The sequence below is a fragment of the Physeter macrocephalus genome, chromosome 17 (genome assembly GCF_002837175.3).
Source record: "Physeter macrocephalus isolate SW-GA chromosome 17, ASM283717v5, whole genome shotgun sequence".
Lineage (NCBI taxonomy): Eukaryota > Metazoa > Chordata > Mammalia > Artiodactyla > Physeteridae > Physeter > Physeter macrocephalus.
This window is the reverse complement of record NC_041230.1, coordinates 22791878-22816660: the sequence shown is the minus strand read 5'-3', so window position 1 is coordinate 22816660 and position 24783 is coordinate 22791878. Positions and strand designations below refer to the sequence as shown.

Genomic DNA, 24783 nt, shown 5'->3' with positions numbered 1-24783 from the left:
GCGCCTGACCATCCGGCCCACCCCCCGACTGACCTGGGCATCAGCAGGGCATGGACGAGCAGGATGCAGATGAACACAAGGCTGGCACAAGCAAAGTAGTAGCGGGCCCGCGGGATGGGTGCCAGGCGGTACTGGGGGCGACAGAGACTGTGAGGGGTGGCCGGGCAGCTGAGGCCCCGCCTGCAGGGCAGGCTACTTGCTCTGACCCCTTCCTGGGCTCCACCCTGGCTCGAGTTAATCATCTCTAAGAAAAACCTTACACCCCCTCCTTGACTTCCTCCCCTCCTTGACTGTTACATCATCATGAACAAACAATTTTCATCTGTTTCCATTCTGCAGTCTCTCTTTTATATTTAGAGGTGATACCTCCCCTCCCCCACCCCGCCCAGGTCTCCGACTTCATTTCCAAGGTCCCTGTAAAGCCTGTAGCCCAAGTCCGTGGGTGAGAACCAAATGGGAGCTCTGGGGCTGCTGCGACTGGGGCTAGTGGGGGTTCTGTTCTCACCCCAAACCGAGGAGCACGGCCAGGCCTGAGCCCCAAGCCGTCAGGCGGGGGGCCTGTGCTGCCCGCCCCGCCACACCCGGCACCATCTCAAGATCTCAGCCCACAGGGCTCCTGCCGCAGATGAGCAAACTGAGGCTCAGGGAGCCCGGCAGCCTGTCCAGGTCTCACAGCCAGCAGGTGGCCCGCCAGGCAGCTCTCCTGGTGACCACACCTGCCTCCAGACACCAAGCTCCCCACACAGGGAGCCCCCCCGAGTCCTGGAGGCTGAAGCGGCAGAGAGGTCCCAGCACCAGAGGGCCGTGGGCTGGGTCACTCTCTCAGGCCACACCTGAGGCCAAGACGCCCCAAACCTTGGGGTCCATGAAATAGGTACCATCGCCCACCTTGGCCAGCAGGTGAGGGCAGAATGACACACGCGTACCTTGGACGTTGCCAGAACCAGTAGGTCCTCGATAAATAAGTGAATGGTCACTAGTGGGACACAAGCACGGTGTTACAGCAGCCAGAAGGGGGAACCGGTCAGGCCCCATCAAACTGATACTGAGTTTGGGGCTTTTTCCTAAAATGTGCAGAGCCAAAGGTGCACGCTGGCCCGTCAGCACTGGCTGAGGTTTGGCATCTGAAGGGAGCAAAGTCTCCCAAACCCAAGTCGGGGAACCACTAACGGGGGTGTCAGGTGCAGAGGCGAGGCCAATAAGAAGAGAACCCAAACAGGCTGCATCGAGCCCCGTCCCCACCCCAGTGGCAGCTGGAGCGACTCCCCAGTGCCCTCCGCGAGCAGACCTTCTGGGGGTGTTGGCTGCCCTGTGGCCAGCACCCGCCCCCCACCCCAGGCCTTGGAGCCCCTGTTCCTGGGGCTGCTCAGAGGTCCTCACCTCTCGCTCGAAGCCCTTCTCCAGGAAGATGGACCCAAAGGTGGAGAAGTCATCAGACTTGGAGCAGCAGGGTCTGTAGGGTGGAGACACAGGCAGTGAGAGGTGGGGCCTGGAGGAGTCGGGGGGAGGGCGTGGGGGGCCACCCTCAGGAGGCAGCACCACGGACACAGCCACTGGGCATGAGGCACAAGGCGAGCACAGGTCTCGGAGCCTCACCTCGTGGAGCTGAGGCCCTCGATGGCTGACAGCATCTCATCATCATATGAGTCATCCTCTGACCGCCGCTTGGGGGACGCACTTCTGGAATCAGACACCAGCAACGGTATCAGCCCAGGAACCTACATCTACTTGCCCAGAGGCAGGGGTGTGGACGAGATGACGCACCCAAGTGGGGTTCCCAGGTGCCTGCAGGAGGTCCCAGAGCCTCATGCAGGATGGAGGAGGGACAGGCGGGTCCCACTGAGGCCCAGAGAGGACAAGAGAAGGCTCAGCATCACACAGCATCACCCAGCCACCAGCAGCCCAGCCAGAAGCAAAGGGCAGACCCCCCAGGCCCCGGTCCAAGGTCTCTTCCACTAAACCCCAGGGTTCCATCACACCAACCCCACTGACCCCACTACAGGGTGGGTATACAACAGCCACTCGATCCTTGTGAAGTTCTGGTTCCTAAAAACACTCTGACCCAAGCCATGGCGAAACCCATAGTCAGGGCTGGGCCTTGTGCAGCTGCCCTCCTGGACAGAGGCTGGTCAGGGCAGCCTGCCTGGGGGAGGTGACTGAGGCAGGACTTGGCCAGGGAGGCAGGGGACAGGGCACATACCTGTCAGGGGTCCGGTGGCGCCGCAGGGGAATGGCCTGGAAGGGAAGGGAGCGGGAGACGGTTATTCTCCAGGACCTGGGGCCCTGATGCGCCCCACCGGACGGGGTCTCTCATCTCCAGCGCTCTCGGATGCAAGGACTGTCCAAGCTGCAGGCACCCAGAACTGAAACTGAACTTGGTCTGGGGAACCAGGAGGCCAGGGACATCCCCCACCACCCTGGAGCATTCTCCAAAGGCCTTCACTTCCCCAAGGGCCCCGGGAGGGAGGGAGGGAGGGCAGAGCCCAGAACCATCCTGCAGATGCGGAAAGAGAGGCTCAGACGGAAGGACACCCTTCGCATGCACTCTCCTGCCCCTGCTCCCAGCCCTCCGGGAGGAGAGGTCCTACCTTGGGCCTCCGCCCGCGGGGCACAGGGGTCTCGGCGCTGCTCACGCTCTCGCGCTGGTTGAGGTGCGCGAAGGGCCGCGCCGCCCCCCAGGACTCGAGGTAGCGGGTCATGCGCACGGAGGCCCGCATCTTCAGGGTCGCGTCCCCCTTGGACTTGGTGAGGTGTAGGCTGGGCGGGGGCGGCTGCTGGCTCTGCGGGCAGACACAGACACGGCCTGTCCCACCCCTCCCCGCTCAGCACGGGAACGGCCCGCCCCCATCCCGCTCCCCCAGAAACGCGATGCTGCCCAGAACCCTGGCCCAGCTGGCGAAAAGGGAAAATGGCAAAACGGCTGCTGGGTCTGCAGCCCCTCGGGGACTGGCGGAAGCCCAGTGCTCTCCCTGGCTGGGCTCCGGGGAGGCCCAGCTCGGGGCCCTGTCCCTGCCCCAGGCACAACCGTGCACAGCCCCTCAGGCCCTTCTCTGCCTCCCCAGGGCAAGAGGTGGGGTCAGGCCCCAAGCCCGAAGGCCCCACTTGGCCCCTGAAGCTCCTTGGGTCTGAAAGCCCATCAGCCCCTCCCGGTGGACGCACCCCAGGGAGATGGCACCCAGGGAAGAAGCCGCAGGCATCCCGCCCTGCCCACCCACACGTGGCAGCACACGTCCTTCGTGTGGGAGCGGCCAGCAGGAAGGGGCGTGCTGGCCGACCCAGGGCTGCTCCCCACGGGGCAGCATTCCAGGGAGTTCCACTCGTACAGCCCCCAAACCACAGCATGGGTCCACTATCTGCCTCAAGCCCGCCGCGGCCATGCCAGGGACATGGTGGCTTAGCCAGGGCCTGAAGGAGGGGCCCAGCCCTGCCTCCTTCTCCCCCAACCCCCCTCCAAGAACAACAACCCGCCTGGGAATCATCCTCAGCTGGCGGGGCCGGACAGGACTGGAAAAGGGGGAGGGAAGAGAAAGATCCCCAAGGCCACCAGGGACAAGCTCGGGCCATCTCGAGGCCTGTTGAGTCCCCCTCATCCCCTCACACCCCTGCCCTCCAGAAGTCCCAGCCTCCGGCGGTTCCCACAAACACCCACACGGACCAACACCTACTGCCACAAACACTCGTTAAGCCATAGGCAGCAACTTCCCTGGAAACTTCTTGCCTCCTCCTAGGATAGAAACATTCTTAAACCCTGAGCCATGTCTGTCTGCCAGGCCAGAGGGAATGGCACGGAATTCGGTCCTTGTGAAGAGAGTCCCGGGGTCCTGAGAGTGAGCTGCGCCCTGTGGTGAGTGACCTGCCCGGGGGGTCTGGGGAGGTCACATTTCTCTGCCTCCCCCTCTACCGTCAGCAACTCTGCCTACACGGCAGCCAGCTCTTCAAGTTCAAGGTCACTGCCACTTCTCTCTTAGGGCAGGGAAGCCAGACACTGTCCCTAAAAGTTAAATGGGTCCTGAAGATCCATCAGTTCTGAGCAAAAACACATCTGTTCAGAAGCAGGGCCCAGGGAGGGCACCTGCAACCTGCACCGGCCACGGGCCCCCTACCAGCCACCTCTGGACACTCATCCCTTGGGGCACCTCACACACACGTAAGCCTTCAGAAGCCAGAGCTGGGAAAGGACCTCCCCACCACGCCTCGGCGCGGTGCGTGCAGCACAGTCATGAGAAGAGATGAGGGTGGTCTCTGTGCACAGAAGGGAAGGTCTCCAAGTTACGTCGCAGGTGAAGCAAAGTTCACACTGGTGGAGGCGCTACCGCCGGCTCAGCGAAGAGGCCAGAGGAGTCTTTCCCGGACCTCTACTTAGATGCGCACAGATACCTCTCACCACACGGGTCCCCGTCAGGGGGGACGTGCCGGCGGCGAACAGGGATACACAGAAAACTTTCTATAGCACACCCTTCATGCTTTTTGAATTTTCAACTATGTGAATGAATAAAATTAAACAAAGATGGGGGAAGGTAGCGTTGCCAGATAAAAGACAGGGTGCCCAGTAAACCCTGCATGAGACACTCGTACTAAAACCTTCTCCCTTGTTCATCTGGAACACGAGTCCGAATGGGCGCCCACGGTCATACCTGCTGATCCGGCGGCCCTGCGGGGTGGGTTACAGGACTACGCCTGCCACCACCTCGGGGTCAAGGGCTCTGCTTCATTCGTTCACAAGCTATCTGGGGCCCTGCTCTGTACCAGGCGTTGTCCTAGGACCGGGGGTTGAAGCCTGGAGAAGAGGGACCCCCACCCCGAGCCTGCCCACGTGGAGCTCACACTGACAACAAACAGTAAGAAGGATAAACAGGAGCATTTGGGACAGAGGGAAGAGGGTTCTGGGCGGAGGGGGCAGCAGTGACAAGGGCTCTGCAGTGGAAAGAGCCTGGCAGTGGAGGAACAGGAGGTTGGCACGGGGCTGGGGAGGAAGGAAGCGGGGGGGCAGCGGGGTGTCAGAGGAGTGGGCGGGGCCCAGAGCTGCAGGGACAGGGTGAGGGGCTGGGTGGTTTCCACGATAGTGGGCTGGGAGCAGCCCCAAGGTACCAGGAGGGGTTCCCCCGATGCTCGCTCAGCATGGCTGACCCACCTAGGGCGCACTGGAAACGTCTGCAGGATGAAGCCCGAGGGGGTGGGGGGAGGCTCACAGGCTGGCCCGCGGCTGCCCCAGGGACTGGCAGGCGGGCCAGCCCTGAGGACGGCAAAGGGAGCTGGAAAGAGCCAGCCACTGCCGACATTCTTGAGCAAGCCCCAAGGATGATTCACTGAGGGCCCAGACGAGCTGGCCTCCCACGGGCAGGAACGGAAGGCCCCTGCCGGCGCAGGCAGGCTGCGGGCAGGACCGGGGCCCACGGCCCAGAAGCAGGCTCACAGCCTTCCCCACCACGGGGTCCTGAAGGAAGCGGGGCCAACCGAGAACCTAGAGGCACCGGCCGGCTGGGCGGGCGGGCGGGCGCACGTGGCGGGTCAGAGCCCAGGACACGCAGAGGCTCCTGCCTAGTGGCTCCCTGGCCATTCCTTGCTTCCCTGACTCCCATCCAAAGCGTGTTTTTAAAATGTGTCTTTTGAAAATCTGGACGATTAGTGACAACCTCACGGAAAATAAACTAACAGTGACTATTATTTCTAGAACGTTTATGACGCACCCAGTTGACGGTGAGGGCTTCACTCAGATTAGCTTTTTCTCCTCGAGGCAGGCGCCGTTGTTATCCCCGTTTCATAGAACAGAACGCTGAGGCCCAGAGAAGTTGTCCCTTGGGGCCTAGAACATACCTAGTAACGGGGCACTGCCTCCTACGCCGGGCAGGCCCCGCCTCTCCCTCCACGGGGGCCATGCCCCGGGTGTGGACCCTGCTCCCAAGCACAGCCCCAGCGCCGCCCCCAGCCTGCCGCAGCGGAGCCTCGTACCCGGGGGTCGATGACCAGGTAGGTGCGGATGTTCATCTCCTTCAGGTAGGGGTCCCGCTGCTGCCCGTGCCCGTCCTCCACCTCATACGCCTTGTCCAGGTGGTTCAGCGTCGCCTCTGTGATGTGCACCCGGCTGGGGGAGACGAGCGTCAGACGGCAGCAGGGCCCAACGAGGGCAGACACCCACCCGGGGGCGCACAGCAGGCAGGGCTGAGCAGGCCGGAGCCCGGGCGGGCTCCCCCCACCTCCAGGTCGCTGATTCCCTCTCTGACCCCATGCTGACGCCCCACCACCGCAGCCCAGAGTCAGCCCCGGACCTCTGACCCCGCCGCCATCCAGCTGAGCCTCACCCAGGGACTCCAGCCGCCTCCATCCTGTTGGCCAGGGACACGTCATGGGACCACACATCATACTGCCACTTGCGCAGCCCGATGACACCGCACAGCACGTTCCCCGAGTGTATGCCCACACGCATGCTGATGTCCACGCCTGTGGCCTCCCGCACCTGCCTGGGGCAGAGGCCCATCAGCCCACCCCAGCCAGGGCTGCTGGGGGGCCCTGAACCCTAGGACAGGCTCAAGGTCCCTGGTAGGGGGTGTGGCACGGGGTGGGGGCAGAGCAAGGGTGCGGGGTGTGTATGGGAACAGGGCAGGCCCAGCTCACAGAAGAGAACGTTCTCAGCCTGAGGGGGCTGCCTCCTTGAAAGGGGATGAGCCCCCCATTTCTAGGAGTATGCAAATGGATGTGGCCGCCCCAAGCTCAAAGGCTGTTAAAAGGAGGAGGAATTCCAACTGTCACTGGTCACTGTGGCTCCTGCTGGAGGCCCTAACATACTATCACTGGGTGTTACCCCTGCCTGACAGCCCCAGCTGGAGTCTGCAGAGGGATCCAGACACTGCCCCCAAACCAGCAGAAACAAGGAACATGGGGCCAGCCCTGGGGGGCCTTATACACCCCCAACTCTGGGAGCTGGGAGCACCACTCAGTACAAGGCGCCCCAACATGAGCAGGCCTCCGGGTCCCTTTGTTAAGTGCGTGAGGGCCTGGGGAGCAGCCGGTGCCACGTGTCCGCCAACGGGCTAGGGATGGACCGAACCTGCCGGGGTCAAAGCCAGTGGGAGCAGAGGGCCCCGCACAACCTCCACATGCTCCAGGGAGGGAAGCAAGCCCCAGGGCTGTGGTGTCAGCCCGAGGTCACACAGACGGTGATGCAGAGCCAGCCTGTGCCCTGGACCGACTCCCTGACCGGGTTTTTTTCTGGTGAGATTTCAGGAGGAGGACAAGCTGGAGCTGGGTTTGCGCGGAAGCTGCACGCTGCCCAGCCGCGCCCGGCTCTGCCCTGAACACTGGGCCGTTTGGCCAAGCCTGCTGGCCCTCCGCCACCCGCTTGACCGCCACAGACCACGGCTGCTCAGGGCTCCAGAGAGCCTTGTGGGGAGCTGGGATGTTGGTGGCAAAGAGCCACAGGAGGCTGGGGGTCTGCCTGCAGCTCTGAGGGCTAGTCCCCCAACTCTAGGGTCTTCACAGGGGGAACAGGAAGCAGACGGAGGCCTGGAGTCCAACCCTGCGTCTGCCAGCTCCCCTGCGGCTGCGAAGGCTCAGCCTCCGGAGGAACGGAGCCCAGCTGCCCGTCCTCACGGCCCTCAGCTCTGAGCTTCTGAGACTTTCTGGAACTCGGGAGTCTCGGGGGCCCAGAGGGAGGGATGCAAACACAATGCTGAATGGTCCAGGTAAGCCTCCTGCGCCCCTGAAGCCTCAGTTTCCTCATATGCAAAGCGGGGACAATGCATTCCCCAGCATGCCTTGGGGAGCAGGAGGGGCCCGCCGTGGGAACAGGCCCCAGTGCCCCAGGCTTGTGCGTGGTACCTACTTAATGGCCTCACACATGTCCAGCCCCATCTTCACACAGTTGCGGGCGTGGCTGGGCAGGGACACGGGCAAGCCTGACACGCAGTAGTAGCAGTCGCCCAGGATCTTGATCCGCATGCATTCATTGGCCTGCAGGGCAAGGGGAGGCCTGGTCAGCAGATGGCCCAGGGGCCAAGAAGCAGGCATGCTGGCCACCTCCCCACACCCTCCAGAGTCAGCCAGGCTCTCTTCTGGCCAGGGGCTTTCTCCTGGGGCACCAGCCACCAGCAGCTGCCTCTGGGCCCAGCAAAAGGACAGGGAACACCGGGGGTCTGCAGGAGGAACCCCAAGCAGGTGTCAGGGATAAAAGCAAGTGTTACCAAGGGCGGCCACCTGAGGGCCTCTAGGGAGGCGCTACCTTTTCATTCATCTATGCAATGTTTGAGCATCTATGGAGTGTCCTGCCCTGCCCCAGACACTGGGACACAGCAGTGAGCAAAACAGAAAACAATCCCTGCAGCCAGTGGCAGAGCTGGACACTAAGCTACATAAATAAAATCTGTAGACACCCATGATAAGTGCTATGGAGAAAAATGAGGAAGGGGAAGGAAGAGGAAGTTCCCAGGAGGCCAGAAAAGGCCTCCCAGTGAAGGTAACGTTCAAGCAAAGTCCTAAAGGAACTGAGGGAGCAAGCCATGCCAGGATCTGGAGGAAGAGCATCCGGGCAGACGGAAGCAGCATGTGCAAAGGCCCTGAGGCCAGAAGGGTGTTTGAGACATAGCACAGCAGTCACTGTGGGTGGAGTGGAGAGAGTAGGGGGGCTGAGAACAGAGAGGTAGCAGGTGCCATAAGCTATGGGGTCTGCAGGTATCAAGGTAACCCAAGAGATGACTCTGCTGCTAGGGATACAGGGTTTGGGGAGTGGGGGAAGAACAGAGACGAAAGATGGGAGTGGGGAGAGAGGGTGGGGTCACGTAAAAAAAATGCCCCTGGGGGGGAAGGGGAGGCCCAGGTAGGCTGACTGAGGTCCCATCTGAGATGGTGCTGCAGCTACTTGACCCTCCATACGCCCTTAGCAAAGGTGGCCATATATATCAAGGTCTTGAGGGTGGGGTTTTAGGGAACAGGAAGGAGAAGCTGCCTACTGGGCTCCAGGGAAGCCTTGCCCCAGCTCCCTCCTGCCTTTTCCCAGAGGGCTGGCCCTTAGAACCAGGGTACCCTCTGTCTCCAGATCCAGTGCCCACTCCCTGGCATGCCCACCATGCCTGTGGGTGACCACCCAGCGCCAATGACCAGGCCAGGCACCATCCCTCCCTTGAGGTCCCCTACCTGCCAGGCCTTTGTGAGCAGTCCCCTTCCTAAGCCCTCCTCCAATGACCCATCTGAGTGTGCACCAGCTGCTTCCTGGTGGGCTCAGTCTGGCACATGCTGAGTTCTGAATGGCCTGACGGAGGTGGGTGAGGACAGTGCTTTCCTAGAAAGCAGCAGAAGCTTGGCGAGGGCTGGGACACCCAGGCACAGGCTCAGGGCACCGCTGCCCTTATCTCCTCCAGGGCCAGGCGCAGGATAACAGTCTGGATCCAGCCCCGCTGTCAGGGATTTACAGGAGGCCACATTCCCCAGGCCGCTCCTCCCCGTGCCTCTGACGCTTACAGACTGGAGTGGTGTGAGTGTGTTGGGACAGAAGGTGCCTGGGCCCAGACGCAACGTGGACACCTCTGAGAGGAGGCCCTGGCTCTCGCCAGGAGGTTACAGTTCTGGAATCTGACTGCTGATAGGAGAAAAGGCTGGGACCAGCTCTGCCTGCTGTGTCTGCCCAGGGACTGGACACTCTGGCCTGACGACTGGCACTTGCCATAGCCTCCCTCTTCTCATCTATAAAATGAGGCTGCCTCCTGGGCCTGCCATGGAGAGCGGGCTGTGTCCAAAAGGGCAAGGGCAGGTCCTTGGCTTTGTGGCAGGGGAAGAGCCAGCTGTGGCCTTGTGTAGTGAGGATGGAGCCTGGGCCCACAAAAGGCCCAACCTCTAGGAACCTCCACCAGAGAAATCATGAAGGAAGGAAGCTCCTAAAGGAAGGCTCCCGGCTAAACAGACCCTCAGAGTCACTCAGTCCACAGTACCTGGGGGGACAGTTCTCCAGAGCACCCCTGGTCAGTGGTGTCCAACTGTAGTTTGGTTACCTCCTGTGACGGGAAGCTCATCTCCTGAGGTGGAGCCTGCTCCTGGTGAGGCAGTCCCTCCCAAGATTGAGCAGCTCTTCCTAGTGCGAGGCCAGAACTTGCTCCCATCAAGTTCTAAACCATCGATTCTCTGCACATGGAGTCACCCGGGAGGCTCTGAAAAACTCTCATGGGTGCGGGCATGGGTACTGGGGTTTTACTTAAGCTTTTCATGTGATTCAAACACGCAGCCGGGACGGACAGCCACTGCCCTAAATCTTACGCTTGGGTCTCTACTCAGTGGCTACCACTTCCAGGAAGCCTTCCTGACCACCTGAGGCTGGGCTAAATAAGCACTCCCCAGTCCTGCCCCCTGTACCCCTCTTCCAACCACAGAGCACGAAGCCCAGGAGCAACTTGAGGGCAGCCCAGGGCTACTACTCAGCAGGTCTCCGGACCAGGTGGTAAATTAATGAATAACTGAGGCTCCTCCCCAGCCCCCTACACACACCCCTGGAGCTGGGTGTTGCTTGTGAAGACAAAACAGTGAGATCTCAGCTTAGTCTTCTTTGGTCTCCAGAACCCTCCTGCCTTGGCTGAACCCTGCAGGCTCTCCTTGCCAAATGCCCTCCCTGCTTGGCACCTGCTATGCTCCCCAGGGTCCTTAGGTCAAATCCCGCTCCTCACTTCAGCCCTCAAGTCCTTGAATATCTGACCCTGTGACCACGTTCCCCGCCAACACACTCTGTCTCACTCACACTGAGCCACTTTCATTGCATGGGCACACAGAGCTTTCTTTCTTCTCTAGGTTTTTGCATATGCTGTTCCCCGTGCCCATAACACTGTTCCCTTTCCTCTTCAGTTTCTTTTTAGGTTTCTCAAACTTTAATGTGCAGACTATTCACCCTGGGATCTTGTCAAAAGGCAGATTCTGGGTGAGGCCTGGCATTCCACAGTCCTCCCATGCTCCCAGGTGAAGCTGAGGCTGAGGCTGCTGACCTTGCGTAGCGAGGATGGAGCCGTCTCCTCCTCCAGGCAGCCTTCTGGAGGCCTTCACCCCTCTAAGCTCGTGAAGCCCAGTGCATTCCCCAGTGTGCACTGACAGTCTCCCCAGAGGCCTCACACTCTGGGGGACAGGATCCTGGCTCAACCTCCACTTTGACCATGGGGCACTTGAGAGCTTTGCTGACTGAATGCTAAAATTCAGCCCAGGCCTCCCCACACCCATCTCAGCACAGCGCTGGACACAGGACACCCCGTGGATGCGGTGGGAAGGGCTCCTGACTTTACCATCAGCAGAGGGGAGGCAGCACAGGCCAGCGGGCTCACCTTGGCGATCTGGTCGAACTTTCCGAAGAGCTCGTTCAGCACCACCACCAGCTCTTTTGGGGAGCAGTCGCTGGCCAGCTGCGTGAAGCCCACGATGTCAGCATAGAGGATGCTGGGGGTAGGGTGGGGCCAGCAGGAGGGTCAGGGCCAAGAGCCCCTGAGCATCTGCCAGCCCCGCACCCAATCACCCCTGCGAGCCCTCCGCTGTCGGGGATGGGAGAGAAACCCCCCGCCATAAGGATGAATTAAAGTTCCAGAGGCTTCACATCAAAGCAAAATGAAGCAAGCCCCGGTTTGCAGGGGCCCTCCGGAACCCCCAACCCCTTTAGAGCCTCACCACAGATGACTGAACGGAGCCCTTACAGGTGGATTCTCGGGCACCTGGGAACTTCTCCCTTTCCCTATACCTGGATTTCACCTCTGCACAGACTTCAGAGCTAAAGCCCTGGTAAATTGTGACTGCACGCTCCCTCCAGCTGAGCTCCACACCCAGCGCTTTCACACATCTAGTCCTCACGCTGCCCTTGTAGGAACCCCATTCTACAGATGAGCAAACTGAGGCCCGGGGAGGTTAAGACTTGCTGGGAAGCCAGAGCTGCATTTTGCACCAGATCTCCCTGCTCCTGAGTCTACAGTTCTGGACCATCCACAACCCAGAGGCAGCAGGCCAGTCTCGGGGGTAATGCTGAGCCTGCAAGCAGAGGACCACAGTGGAGCTCACAGCGCCCACATCTATGCTTCACTCAGGTCAGCGCCGCTGAGTAAGATTCTGCAGCCCCTTCAAATCAGTCAAAGACAGGTGTCAGGACTGGGGGGCCCCTGGCGGTCACCTGGGTGGGGCTCCTTTTGGGGGGCCTGTGCCCCTTTGAGAATCATCTGAAAAGACTCCTTTCTTCCCAACAGTCACGTTCGTGCACAGAGTTTGACAATTTTAGGGGGCAGTGGATCTCCCCCAATGCTAATCTAATCTGCCCCCACCCCCTGGGGGAACAAGTAGGAGACTGAGGCCCAGGGAGGGGCCTCGATTTACCTCTCCCCAGTCCCCGTGCAGGCTGGGACCTGGGCCTCCAGGTAGGAGGGCAGCGGGCCACCTGCTGGGGCCGCGCTGGGAGACACTGTGCATACGGGCCCGGCCAGCCGCCCACCTGACGTTCTGGTGCCGCTTGACGTAGAGGCTGTGGAAGTTGTTGTCAGGCAGGTAGCGGCGGTCCCCACGCTCCTTGAGCCGCTCGATGATGGCCAGCTTCATGCCCATGGAGATGTGGGCAGGCAGCACGGACAGCAGCAGGTTCTCCTGGCACGAGGGGCACAGGCAGGGCGGCGTCAGGCCCTGGGTCTCCATCCTCTCTGCCCACGTGCCCCACTGCTGCTGGCCTACACCCTGCTACCAACCCGGCAGGCACACACCCTCCCGTGTCCCCAGCAGCCCCCGGGATGACACCAGCACAGGTGTCTGGCCAGGTGCCCCAGGTGCCTCACTGTGCTGTTCAGTGAGCACATCCTCAGAGAACGGATGCAGGGCGTGGGGCCTGGGGGACAGCGGGGGGGCCGGGCAGGGTCAGGCTGTGGCTCCAGGGGGAGGCGGGTCCCCACCTGCTGGCGCTTCTCGATGCGCAGCTTACGACGGATCTGGATGCACTTCACAGTGTAGGTGAAGAGGTCTCGGGAGGCATCCTGCATCTGGTGCTTGTGGAAGGCGCCCGTGAGGTTCCCGCACAGGAAGACCACAGCATTGGCCAGCAGCTGCGGGCGGGCCATGGAGGGCTCAGCATCAGGCCTGGCCCGTGCCCCAGGACACCAGCCACCTTGGTGGGCTGGTGACGGCACCCCCTCCCCGATCCCTGGCCTCCCAACCCACTCGGGCTGCAGCCTCCCTGGGGTGGGCAGGCAGGAAAACAGGTCCAGACTCACTGGTCTCCTAGACTCACTGGTCTCCTAGTAGGTCACTGTGACCCCAGGACCAGGACTCAGGCCTGTCTCAGCATCCGTCAGACATTCCCTGGTGCAGAAGGGCTCAGCCCCCAGAGACCAGAGCAGCCAGCCGCTCCCAAGGCGGCAGGAGCACATCCCCTCACAGAGCCCAGAGCCCAGAGGGAGCGCCAAGGACAGCCACGGAAGGCACACGGCCAGGCTGGCTGCCCAGAGCTCTGGCCCCCACCTCCCAGACCGGACACCAGGCCTGGTCAGGAGGAAAACACATCTGCGCGTCACCACTAACTGTTCATAATCGCTCAACGCAAAGGACACCAGACGGGGCGTCCGACCCTGTCCAGATGGGGCTCTGGGCTGAACGAGTGAAACCTCGGGAACAGGGCCTCACCCAGCAGCAGTGTGCTGGACCCAGGAAGGAGGCCCGAGGGTCAGGGCTCGAAGGAGGGGCTGAGCCGCCGGGGTACCCCAGGCCAGCAAAGAAAAGGCTGCAGGGCAGGGCACCTGCCGACTTGGACGAAGCCTGGCCTCGAGGCCACCCGTCGGCGAACCCCTCTGCCTTGAAGGCCTCCAACTCACCCGCTCCAGCCTTGGCTGCCCTCGGCCCAAACCAAAGCGCCACCCAAGGCCCAGACCCACACACCCCTCACCTGCAGCCCTACCCGGACGCTGGGCGTGGTGAAGGCCCCCATCAGAGCGCCGAGCACCAGGAGGTGGGAGGTGCTGGAGACGACCCCGGCCACGACGGCACCCCGCGTGCTGAAGGGCAGCAGCGTGTACACCACAAAGACCACGAACAGGAAGAAGGGCACCTGCACACAGCAGCACCATGAGCGCGCCACCACGCCGCCCCCGCCCAAGGCTCAGCTGGGGTCACTCCGCAGCCCCGGCTCGCGGGGGTGGCCCTGGAAGCCGGAACTCTGAGGCTACACCCCACCCCCCGCGCCCTCGGCCCTCAGGTCGGCCCCTTCCCCCACCCTGTGTGGCGAGAGGCAGCGACAGACACAGGATAGAACGAGAGAATGATGCCCAGCCAGCATCATTTCCTACAAGCTGACTTACCCTCTGGGGCCGAGGCTGAGCCTCCGCCGCCCTCGTGACCCAGGGAGCTCTCGCCCGGTGCCCACAGCCCGCGGCCCTCCCTCCGCAGGAATGGTAACTACGGGCAGCCCCAGCGGCCCCGCCCACAGGCCCCGCCCACACTCCGAGCTGCCCCCACCCCCCCTACCCCCACGCCCCCACCCCCGCAGCCGCTCCCACCCCTGCTGGGAACGGCACCCTCCCCCGAGCTTCCCACCTGCATGGCTTGCCCGAGCCTCACCCCACCCATCACAGGACCCAGCCCCAGTGGTCAGAGGCCCCCCCTCACCCCGGTGACAATGACCATCCAGGGCTGGGCCCATGCCCCAGGCCAGCCAGTGCAGCTCAAGCTGGTTGAGAAAGGGCTGTCTCTTTCAGCTGGCCTGGGTAGGCTGGTGGACGGGCAGCCCGGAGGTGCCACAGGCACCTCTGTCCCGAGCTGGGTGTGGCCTGACAGGGAATGAAACAGCACAGAGGAAAGCAGAGCCGGGAGAACTCGGGATCTGGCCATCCTGCTGAAGCCCCAGAGCAACCCCTGGGCCCTGCCCGGCACGTGAGCCAATTTGTGTCTTTTTGCCTCTTTGAGTTGGAGATGTGTCATTTCCAGAAACACCACAGCCAGACATTCAAGTGGACACTCTTCTCCCACCTCACCCCCATCTCATCAGCACAGAGCTGAGAGAACAAGGTCAGCCCAGGGCCCATTCTCCGTCACAGAACCACAGCCCGGAGAGAGGGAGGGGCCGTGGCTGGCACATCCAACGCGGGCCCTGTCTCCAGAGGGATCTGAAGCCCAGAGAGGGCAGGAGCTACCGAGTGCACAGCTGGCTGGCAGCACCCAGCACCCCCCAGGGCCCCTGCGCTGTTACCTGCTCCCAGTCACAGGCCTCCTTCATCCATGAGTCAAACACCAGCGCGTAGCCCAGCGTCACGAGGCAGGCCCAGATGAGTAGTGCCGAGGCCCTGAGCCAACGGCGGACGAGGCACTCAACGTACACGAGCGCGTAGAGAGCCACAAACACGGCAAGCGTGAAGAACGCCGTCCCCAGGACAGCCTGGTGTCTGGAGGGGTCCTGGGGGGAGGGGGCGGGGGGTGAACACACACAGAAATGCCATAGCTTTCCCCAGCGGGTGCCACCTCCTCCAGAAAGCCTGCCAGGTTAGCCTGTCCAGCCTGCCCTAAGCAAGGTCACTTGCTGCTTCCTCCACGTGGGTGGTGTCCATCCTCCCTCTAAACATCAAGTTCTTTCTTACCTCAGGCTTTGTGCTGTTGCCTCTGCTAGGGGTGCCTTCACCACCACCTTTCCCCAGTCACCTGTGGGGCCCAGCCCTGTGACGTTCTCACTACCCACCCCTCCCCCTCAGGCGTCCCCCGGGGTCCCCAGCAGCTCTGTGCACACCTGCAGGGCACAGGTACAAGAGCACAGGAGCAAAGCTGTGGAAAGCCTCCTGGGGGAGAGGTCACTGCTCCTAACTCTTAAAGAATGAATGGATGTTTATGAGGAAATACGACCAAAGGCATCCCAGACAGGGGAAGAGCTGAAGGAAAGGTACAGAAGTGCGACACTGCGGGGAGAAGAGGTAACAGGCAAGACGTTCACAGGTGGACAGCACCTGGTTTCCCCCAGAGGCCCATAAGCTCCGGGAGCACAGAGACTAATCTGGGGCCAGCACCCAGTGGGTGCTCAGTAACTATGTGCCGAATGACAGAACAGAGGTCCTCGGGTTTATATCCACAGAGAAACAGGCAGCACCGGCAGAGCACCTACTGGGTGCTGGCCACCTTACACATATCACCCTGTTAACGGCCTGTAGTCGCTGATGTTTTCTTCTAGAACTTTACTGTCCCATACAGCAACCACTGGCCACGTGTAGCTATTCAAAATTAAATTTCCAACAATTAAAGATAAAATTGAAAATTCAGTTCCTCAGTCATACTGGCCACATTTCAAGCGCTCAACAGCCACGCACAGGTAATGGCTATAGCAGGACGAGGCCTAAGTCAGAGATGATATTAGTGGTGCCTGCCGTCTTAAGAAGGATTCTGAGACCCCCCACCCCGGCCGGCTCCGTGAGAAAGAGTGCTGGGATTGATGCATGATGTCTGCCACGGCACTGGAAGAGGGAGCAGTGATCCACAGGCCTTCAGTAAAATCAAAGTCCATTGTGGAGAAAAGTGAGGGTAATTCATTTGGCCAAATTAACGTAACATCTAAAACCACCCCAGACTTAAAAATTAAAATAAAAAATGTGTCTTCCTCCAGCCTAAATATGCTCCATAGCACTTTACAGATGCAGAAACTCAGGCTTAAAGAAGATAATGACTTGTCCAAGGCCTCACAAGTACAAAGCATCAGAGCTGAGACCTGGACCCCAGGGAAGCCCCCACCGCCGGCGGGCTGCCCCCACTCACCCCGTAGCTGAAGGCGATGATGATGAGGACGGCGCAGGCAGTGACGGCCACCAACAGGAGCGTGAGCAGCAGCGGCCCATGCTGGCTGGTGAGGCGGTACTTCTCGTAGAGCGCATCATGGTTGGGGTCCTCCTCACCCTCGTTGAGGAAGTAGCGCCCCTTGGCCGGCATCCTCCACCTCTGGCACACCCGCCCAGCGGTCCACGCAGAAAACCCCGCAGCCTGGGGAGCATCTGTCTGCCGACACCCACCCCTGTGCGCCTAGGCCTCTGGTTTCTCCCAGCCTGGCAGGCGAAGCTGGGCAGGAGTCCCCTCGGCCAGCAGCTCCGTGGACACACGGGGCCTGCAGTGCTCCAGCTGCCAGGCCTTGCTCACTGCACCGCCCGCATCTGCCTTTGCATCCAGGCCCGAATGAACAGACATGCAGGGTCCTCAGCTCTGCAGAGACACAAAGCAGACCAAGATTTGACCTGGACTGGGAAGGCTGGCATCGGGTGAGAGCAAGGCCAGGCCTCATAGCCCCAGGTCTGATTTATCAACCTTAACCAAACCTAACTTTTAGGTCTTTAAAGCTTGGCCCACCCCAAGGTCATAAAGCTAGTCTCCTGTGTTTCCGAGAACTGCGTGGTCCGATACAGTAGCCACTAGCCACATATGACTATCAAAAATTTAATTTAAGTTGATTAAAAATGAAATTAAAAGTTCAGGCCCATATAGAGGCTACTTGGAGAAGATAAATGGCGGCAGGAGGTGGCAACCAGCCAAATCTATGACGTGGGCTAGTCAACAACAGTGGTACCCAGGAGAGATCCTGGAGGGCTTGTTAAAACACAAATCACTGGGCTGCATTCCCAGTGTCTGTTTCAGTAGGACTGGAAGGGGCCTGAGAAGAAATGTGCATTTCTCACATGTTCCCAGAAGATGCTGAAACTGCTGGTCCACACTTTGAAAACTACTGGCCTACAGGACAAATAACCCATTATTAACCAGTCAGTACCATGAGAGAGAGTGGGGATGTTACAGAATAAAATAAATTTAAAAGGCTTACAAACCCAATGCAATATAACGGACTTTATCTGGATTTTGATTTTAAAAACCTGCAACTAACAAAAAAATTTTGAAACGACTGGTGAAACCTAAATGTGAACTGAAGGTGGGATTAAGTTAATAAATTACACTTAATTTTTTTGAGTATAATAATAGCTTGATGATTACATTGAAAACATTTTTAAAGTTAAAAAAAAAATTTCAGCCCCTCAGCCACACCAGTCACATTTCAAGTGCGCAACAGCCACACACAGCTAGCGTTTATTACATCGGGCAGCACAGATATAGAGCCCTTTTATTATCCAGAAACTTCTACCGGAAAGCACTGCTCCAGAAGTTTGGATAGTTTACTTTCACGTGTAGGTCTCCGATCCATGTCAAGGAATTCTTGTGTATGGTGTGAGGCAGGGATCAAGCTTCTTTTTTCTGAATGGATATCTAATTACCCCACCAGCCTTTCGTGGAGCCACCATCCTTCCTTCAAGAGTTTTAGTGGAGGCACCTTTGTCCTAAGCCAGGTGGCCATGCATGTGAAGTCTGTTTGCAGGCTTTCTTCTGTTCCAATGGTTCTTATGCAAAGACCTCACTCACTCGATTACTGGAACTTTTCAATGAGTCTTGTGTCTCAGACACTAACGCCAGCTTCGCTCAGAGCATACCCCTTGCATTCATATTATGTTAAGCTTCCACATAAGACTGAATTTTTCTAAAAGGGCCCACTGACAAGAATTTAAGAACCTTGCAAGCTCCGCTTCATAGATAAGGAAACCGAACCTCAGAGAAGAACACGGTGGACCCTTTATGACAAAGTTGAGAGCGGACCCCAGGCTTGCAATGCTTAGCCCAGAGGGGCTCCCTCTTTCCCCAGCACCATTCATTTATTTGCCTATTCGTTTATTCCCAAACAGCTTGTTAACCATGCCTATGGCACACCAGGCCCATTATATCTCCTGTGTGTCAGGCTAGCTCTCTCTCCCCCTAGGGCTCCCAGTCTCCAGGGAGAGAAAGTTACCAAAAAAATGTGCAATCCCTAGATGCAGCGACTGGGGCTTGGGGTGGCTGACATATTCCCAGCAGGAACCTTGTGTCAAGGGAGCAGCCCTGGACCAGGAGTCCAGGCCCCCAACATCCTCCAGGCCTGCATCAGCGATGGGAACCAGGACAGGGCAGGGGACGGGGAGGTGGTAAGACATGGGAAGGCTCAGGGCGGTCACAAAGGGTGCAAATGGCCACTGGTGGAAGCTGCGAAGGAAAGTTGGTCCAGAGCCCCCAAAGGCAAAATAGCAGGGCACCCAGAATCCCAGAGTCTGAGTGAAGTCCCCCAGTGAGTGCCAACTGCCTTGACTAACCTGGGGCCACCTTGGATCAGGAGTCACCTGCGGCGCTATTCCATCTGGGAGATCCTATTCCTCAAATCCCAGGAACAAAATGGAAAAACCACATATTTGGGGGTGGAGGAAGGGGCTGTTGGCCAGGAGTCCTGGCCCCTCTGCTCCTTCTGGGCCCAGGCAGGTGTCTACAAGCCTCGGCAACTACCTGTTTAACCCAGGCAACCCTGAGGGGGTTGGGCCAGGACTGCCAAAGTGTGCAAAGTGTTTGGACAAAAGCTACAAATCTGATTTCTACATGAAATACTGATTTCCAACTGTTGCCAGCTAATTTTTAAAATTTGCTTGGTGCCAACAGCCAAAACGTGGAAAAACCTGAATATCCATCGACGGATGAATGGATAAAGAAGATGTGGTACATATATACAATGGAATACTACTCAGCCATAAAAAAGACTGAAATAATGTCATCTGCAGCAACATGGATGCAACTAGAGATTATCATGCTAAGTGAAGTAAGTCAGAAAGAGAAAGACAAATACCAAATGATATCACTTACATGTGGAATCTAAAACATGGCACAAATGAACGTATCTACAAAACAGAAACAGACTCATAGATATAGAGATCAGACTTGTAGTTGCCGGGGGAGAGGGGAGGGAGAGGGATGGACTGGGAGTTTGGGGTTGGTAGATGCAAACGATTACATTTAGAAGAGATAAACAACAAGGTCCTACCGTATAGCACGGGGAACTATATCCAATCTCCTGGGATAAACCTAATGGAAAAGAACATAAATATGTGTGTAACCGAGTCACTTTGCTGCACAGCAGAGATTTGCACAGCACTGTAAATCAACATTACTTCAATTAAAAACAATTTATAAAATTTGCATAGTGCAACCCACTAGTTTGCCACCTCTAAAGCTATACTCACCAGTCTTTGTTCCACAAGAGGCATTTTTTGAGTACTAACCATATATGCCCAGCCCTGTGCTAAAGGGGGTCATGAAACAAGGTAAGGTCCCTGCCCTGAGAAGCCCCCACTCCAGGGCACGTGTAAAACAGCTGTCATGCTGTCACGCCAGGCGCCTGCACATCCATCTCCACTCTCGCCTTCATAACCTGCTAAGGCCAAGGTGTTACAGCCATTTTACAGATGCAAAACTGAACCCGGAGAGGGAGTGTGCCTTGCCTAAGATTACACAGCTGGAGCTGGTTGGTAGAAGGGCTGGGATTCAAACCTGGGTCTGCCAGCTTCCAAACCAGGGCTCCTCGGCCCAGCCTCACTGTCTTACTGAACTGAGAAAGGCTTCCCCATGGAGCTCCTTCCGGAAGCAGCAGGTCCCGGTGACTGCACCAGGTGTCAGAAGTATACACAACACTGCCTGTCCCTCCGGCCTGGTGCAAATACCAGTGCACCGGGACTGCCAGGCTGAGAAACCCCAAGCTCCAAGGGGCCAAGGCAACTCCCCACAGCTGCTCCATCCCCCAGGCAAAGCCCCCAGAGCAGAGCTGTGGGTGGCCAGGACATGCACAGGTGTGCACGTGTGTGCACGTGTGCACACACACGCACACACCACGGAGCCTTTCACCCCCAGATGCCGACCCGCCCTTCCAGGCACACAAAGCCGGGCTGAGCCAGGCATGGAGAGCGAGGGATTAGTTGAAAGATTCCGAGAGTCTTGGGAACTCAGGCCTGGTAAACACTCCTCTCGGGGATCCAATTAGGCCACTTCCTGGGCAACGGCAGGCGGGAGAGGAGGCGGACAACGGGCAGTACTGGGCACGGAGACGAGGCCCAGCCAGGGACCCCGTCCAGCTCCGGTAGTACAAGGCAGGGCTGGGAGGAAGGGCCGCACCTCTCCCTCCTGCAGACAACCCAGCACCAACAGGCATCTCCACAGGCCAGCTCCTCTCCAGGAGCCAGCCCACAAAATGAGACCCAGAGGCCCCCTGTGTCAGGGCAGGTTCCAAGGCCCCTCTGTCCAATCTCCAGTTCTTCTGCCAGTTGCCAACTCAGCTGATAACTGGGAGGGCCCCTATGAGGCCCTGGATGAACTCCTTTGCCAGGTCTCCAACAAGTGTTGCTGCAACCTCAACTTGCAGGCCCCGGTGATGGGGAGCCCATCCCCTCTCAGAGCAGTCTTCTCCAGCACCGGGCGCTGCTCTGGCTGTAAGTCCGACCTTAGGTCAAGCCAGGCCCTGCCTCCCTGTACTCCCTCACCCACACCCCACGGGTCCTTTGTGAACTCCAAAGACACCAAGAGCAGAGACATCGAGGCCCTTTTACCTGGAGAGGCTGGATTCCCAGGGCTCCCTCACTGTCACTCACACCTCACGATAACTCTGATAGGGGAGCAGCCCCATCTCACGGAGGAGGGGGACCCCAAGGGTCCAGTTGGGAGGGTGTTTCCCGCTTCTGCTGGACATGGTCCCCCCCCCCTCAGCCCTGGTTCAGGGGCCACATGACCCAGGTCTGGCTCATCAGCACAGTCTCTCCCAAGCCGCAGTGACTGGTTTAAGGATGGACATGTGACCAAAACCATGTCAGTGAGAATACTCTTTGGGACGTTCGCTGGCCCACGAGGAAAAGATGCTCTCTTTGCCAGCGGCCTGGAGCTGCTGGCAGCCACCTGAGCCACCACAGTAGACAGCCCACCTGAGAAGGAAGCCCACACGGAGAACTGGTGAGAGACAGAGCCCTGAACATACCCGCTGGGGCCCCCAGATCCAGCTCTGTCTGAGGCGCAAGCAACCCCCAGATATTTACTCCCGAGGGATAATCAATACCCCTCCCAGCTGAAGCCAGGGTGAGCTTCTGGCACTTGCAACCAAGAGTCCCAAGGTCCAGGTTGGGCCTCCTGCCCCAGTTTGCTGTGTCCAGAAAGCCCTCGTGGCCCCTTGATGAGTCCAAGTCGGGAGAAGTTAGCTCAAAGGTGAGAGTGGGCCCCTGCAGATGCAGCCAGTCCTGGCTAAGACCTCCTCTGGAGGGATGCTGGCCAGGGAGGGGAACCCTTCCCCATCCCCACCCCAGCTCATATCTCTGTCACCGTGTCCCAAACTAACCAGGGCAGCAGGGGGCCCAAGGCTGCAGGAGGCCAGTACCCTCCAGAGATTCCTCCCCTGCGGGAGGAGTTAGGGAGCGGAAGGGTATACTTAGGTAGAAACTGATACCGGCGGAATCAAACCCTTCCCCCAAGCGATCCTGGTGGACTCAGCTCCCCGCAGCCGCAGGGCCTGTGACCGAGCAGCACAGACCATCACAAAATCTACTGACTGCTTACTGTGTACCCAGCACTGTAGTCTCTCTAAATCTGCACCCCTGCCCTGTAGGTAAGACTGCTGTGTCTGTTTTATGGATGTGGGAGCTGAGGCAAAGAGAGATCCAGTTACTTGCCTGAGGTCACAAAGCTAGTAAAAGAGAGCTGGGATTTGAATACAGGCCACTCAGGATCCTGCCCATCACCCTCCCAGGGCTGACATTCAAAGAGCCCATAACAGGGCTTCCCTGGTGGCGCAATGGTTGGGAGTCAGCCTGCCGATGCAGGGGACACGGGTTCGTGCCCCGGTCCGGGAAGATCCCATGTGCCGCGGAGCAGCTGGGCCCGTGAGCCGTGGCCGCTGCGCCTGCGCGTCCAGAGCCTGTGCTCCGCAACGGGAGAGGCCACAGCAGTGAGAGGCCCGCGTACCGGAAAAAAAAAAAAAAAGAGCCCATAACATCTCAAAATGCCAACCCCTTTCTGCCCTCCCCCTTCAAGGCCCCAGACAGAGGTGGGGGTCAAAGTGGACTCCATCAGGGTACTTCCCTCTGCCTTCCAGGGGCGAGATGAGGCAGCCATGCCAGGGAGCCTCCTCGAAGCCAGCAAGAACCAGGAGGGCCTCTTCCTCCAGGAAGCCCTCTGAACTACCCCCCACACAGTGTCTTCTCCCTTCCCTGCAACAAGACAGGACTGGGGTCTTCTTGCCAAATACTGACAGGCAGGGTCCAGGTTCCTTAGCTAGAAGAGCTGCTGGAGATAGGGCGCTGGGACCTCGAATTATGACTGCAGGACTGGGCCCTCAGGGGTGCTCAGGAAATCCTTCCCCAGCGGAACTGGCTGATCTGGCAGCACCCCCAGCCCCACCACACCCCTGGGGGAGTTCTAGCCCACCCCAGCTTTCACAGACACAGACAGGATACCCACTTCCTCACCCAAGCAATACTAGCAGGAACCCAGCCCGGCTTCCTCTGGCCCTGCCCTGGCAGGCCCCGGAGCTGTACAGGGCCTGGTGGCCCCAGAAAGGGGAAGTGGGGCCTTGGGGTGTGAAGTGGGGCAGGCAGGCAGGCCTAGGGAGAGGAGAGGGCCCACTCAAGCCCCTCAGGCCAGACCCTGTACCCAAGCCCCGCCCAGGTGACCGTACTGCTGCAGCCAGGAACCCACCAGCACAGTCTTGCCCACTAGGCCAGCCCAGTGCCTGGTGGGCTGGGTCACTGGCAGACTTTCTGTTTGCTGAGGGACTCATGTTAGTTAATGCCACCTCCCTCAGGAGACCCAGAGCTCTGGGAAGGAGAGCCAGCAGCGGCTCTGCCCAGCCCCGGCCTGGCACCTAGGGGCACCCAGAAAACCTCATGGGACTAAGGGCCTCCCCAAGCCTTAGCTCGTGCCAGGGCCTAACCTCCCTCCCCACATCATTCTCTCCTGGGCATCTGCCCGCCTCGGGAGGCCTTCCGAGACTCCCATCAAACATCCCCGCACCTGCCTCACCAAAGTGTTGTGGGATTTAAGTCTGTGTCCTGCAGCTAGGCCCTGGCAGATGCTTGTGGGACGGACAGACGGATGAGCCAACCAACTCGAGTCCTGAGCCAGGCAGAAAGGTGGCAGAGAGCAGGCAGGGTGGCTTTGGTGAGGGGGCTGGGGGGGCAGGCATTAGGGCGGAAGATGATGAAAACAGACAAAAGGGTCTCCCCCAGAACAGGAAGCACCTGCTGCATCACACCTGTCCGCAGGTGAGCTGTACCTGGGAGGGAGGAGGCCTGGGTTCAAATCCCAGCTCTGCTACCCTTGGCCATAGGAGTGGCAGAGTCTCTCACACTCTGGGCCTCAGTTTTCTCATCAGTAAACTGAGGTGCTGATACCCAAGTTCGGGGGAGAGCGAGGCGCAGGTCCTCACGGCCAACAGGCCAAGTTTGTGAGGACAAAATAGCAAATGCGCCCAGAAGGAAGGCTCAATTCCTAGAGCTGAGGAAGCCCAACCATGAGGTCCAAACAGGAGAGACAGAGGTGCACAGGGGGCAGAGCCCCTAACGACCCTCCACTTTATCTCCCCACCTCCTGGTGACAGTCTGCAAAGCCACCAGGCGGGAGCAAAAGCCGAAGCCCCCAGTAGCATATGCCCCCAGACAGCCCTGCTCCCCAAGAACTCTCAGGCTGACTCTACCCCAGCCTCTAGGGACCACAAGCTGTCACTCAGTCTTGGGGTCTAGAGACCTGTGTTCCAGTCCCAGCTCTGCCACTAACGTGTTCTGTGACCCTTACCTGATCCGGGCCTCGGTTTCCCTCTGCCAAAGGAGGTGGTTATGTCAAACCTCTGAGGCCCAGCTCCGGGCTGGGCTACGAACGAACGGAGGCTAAATCATAAAACAAAGAGAACTGAGGAAAAGCTGAAAAGCCTGCGTGTTGTCATCTGGCCGCAGAGGGCTAATTGCAGGGGTGGGGTAG

The 24783-nt window shown here is 59.2% G+C and overlaps 1 protein-coding gene across 4 annotated transcripts in view; it reads right to left on the bottom strand.

The window, feature by feature from the left end:
• Window positions 1-19872, bottom strand: part of ADCY7 (adenylate cyclase 7) — a 31871-nt gene extending 11999 nt beyond the window's left edge. For 2 of the 4 annotated variants that reach the window (XM_024125003.3, XM_007113764.3), the window contains exons 1-15: window positions 19820-19872; window positions 16708-17145; window positions 15164-15367; window positions 13865-14026; window positions 12879-13028; window positions 12431-12579; window positions 11286-11397; window positions 7820-7947; window positions 6300-6458; window positions 5950-6082; window positions 2589-2780; window positions 2201-2235; window positions 1597-1680; window positions 1381-1453; window positions 34-131 (exon numbers count right to left, since the gene is read on the bottom strand). In XM_024125003.3, the coding sequence (XP_023980771.1) occupies window positions 34-131; window positions 1381-1453; window positions 1597-1680; window positions 2201-2235; window positions 2589-2780; window positions 5950-6082; window positions 6300-6458; window positions 7820-7947; window positions 11286-11397; window positions 12431-12579; window positions 12879-13028; window positions 13865-14026; window positions 15164-15367; window positions 16708-16878 (1850 nt within the window). In that variant the 5' untranslated portion in view covers window positions 16879-17145; window positions 19820-19872. The remainder of the gene's footprint in view (window positions 1-33; window positions 132-1380; window positions 1454-1596; window positions 1681-2200; window positions 2236-2588; window positions 2781-5949; window positions 6083-6299; window positions 6459-7819; window positions 7948-11285; window positions 11398-12430; window positions 12580-12878; window positions 13029-13864; window positions 14027-15163; window positions 15368-16707; window positions 17146-19819) is intronic. The other 2 variants (XM_028477981.2, XM_024125004.3) reach the window with 2 other exon arrangements.
• Window positions 19873-24783: the final 4911 nt, after the last annotated feature.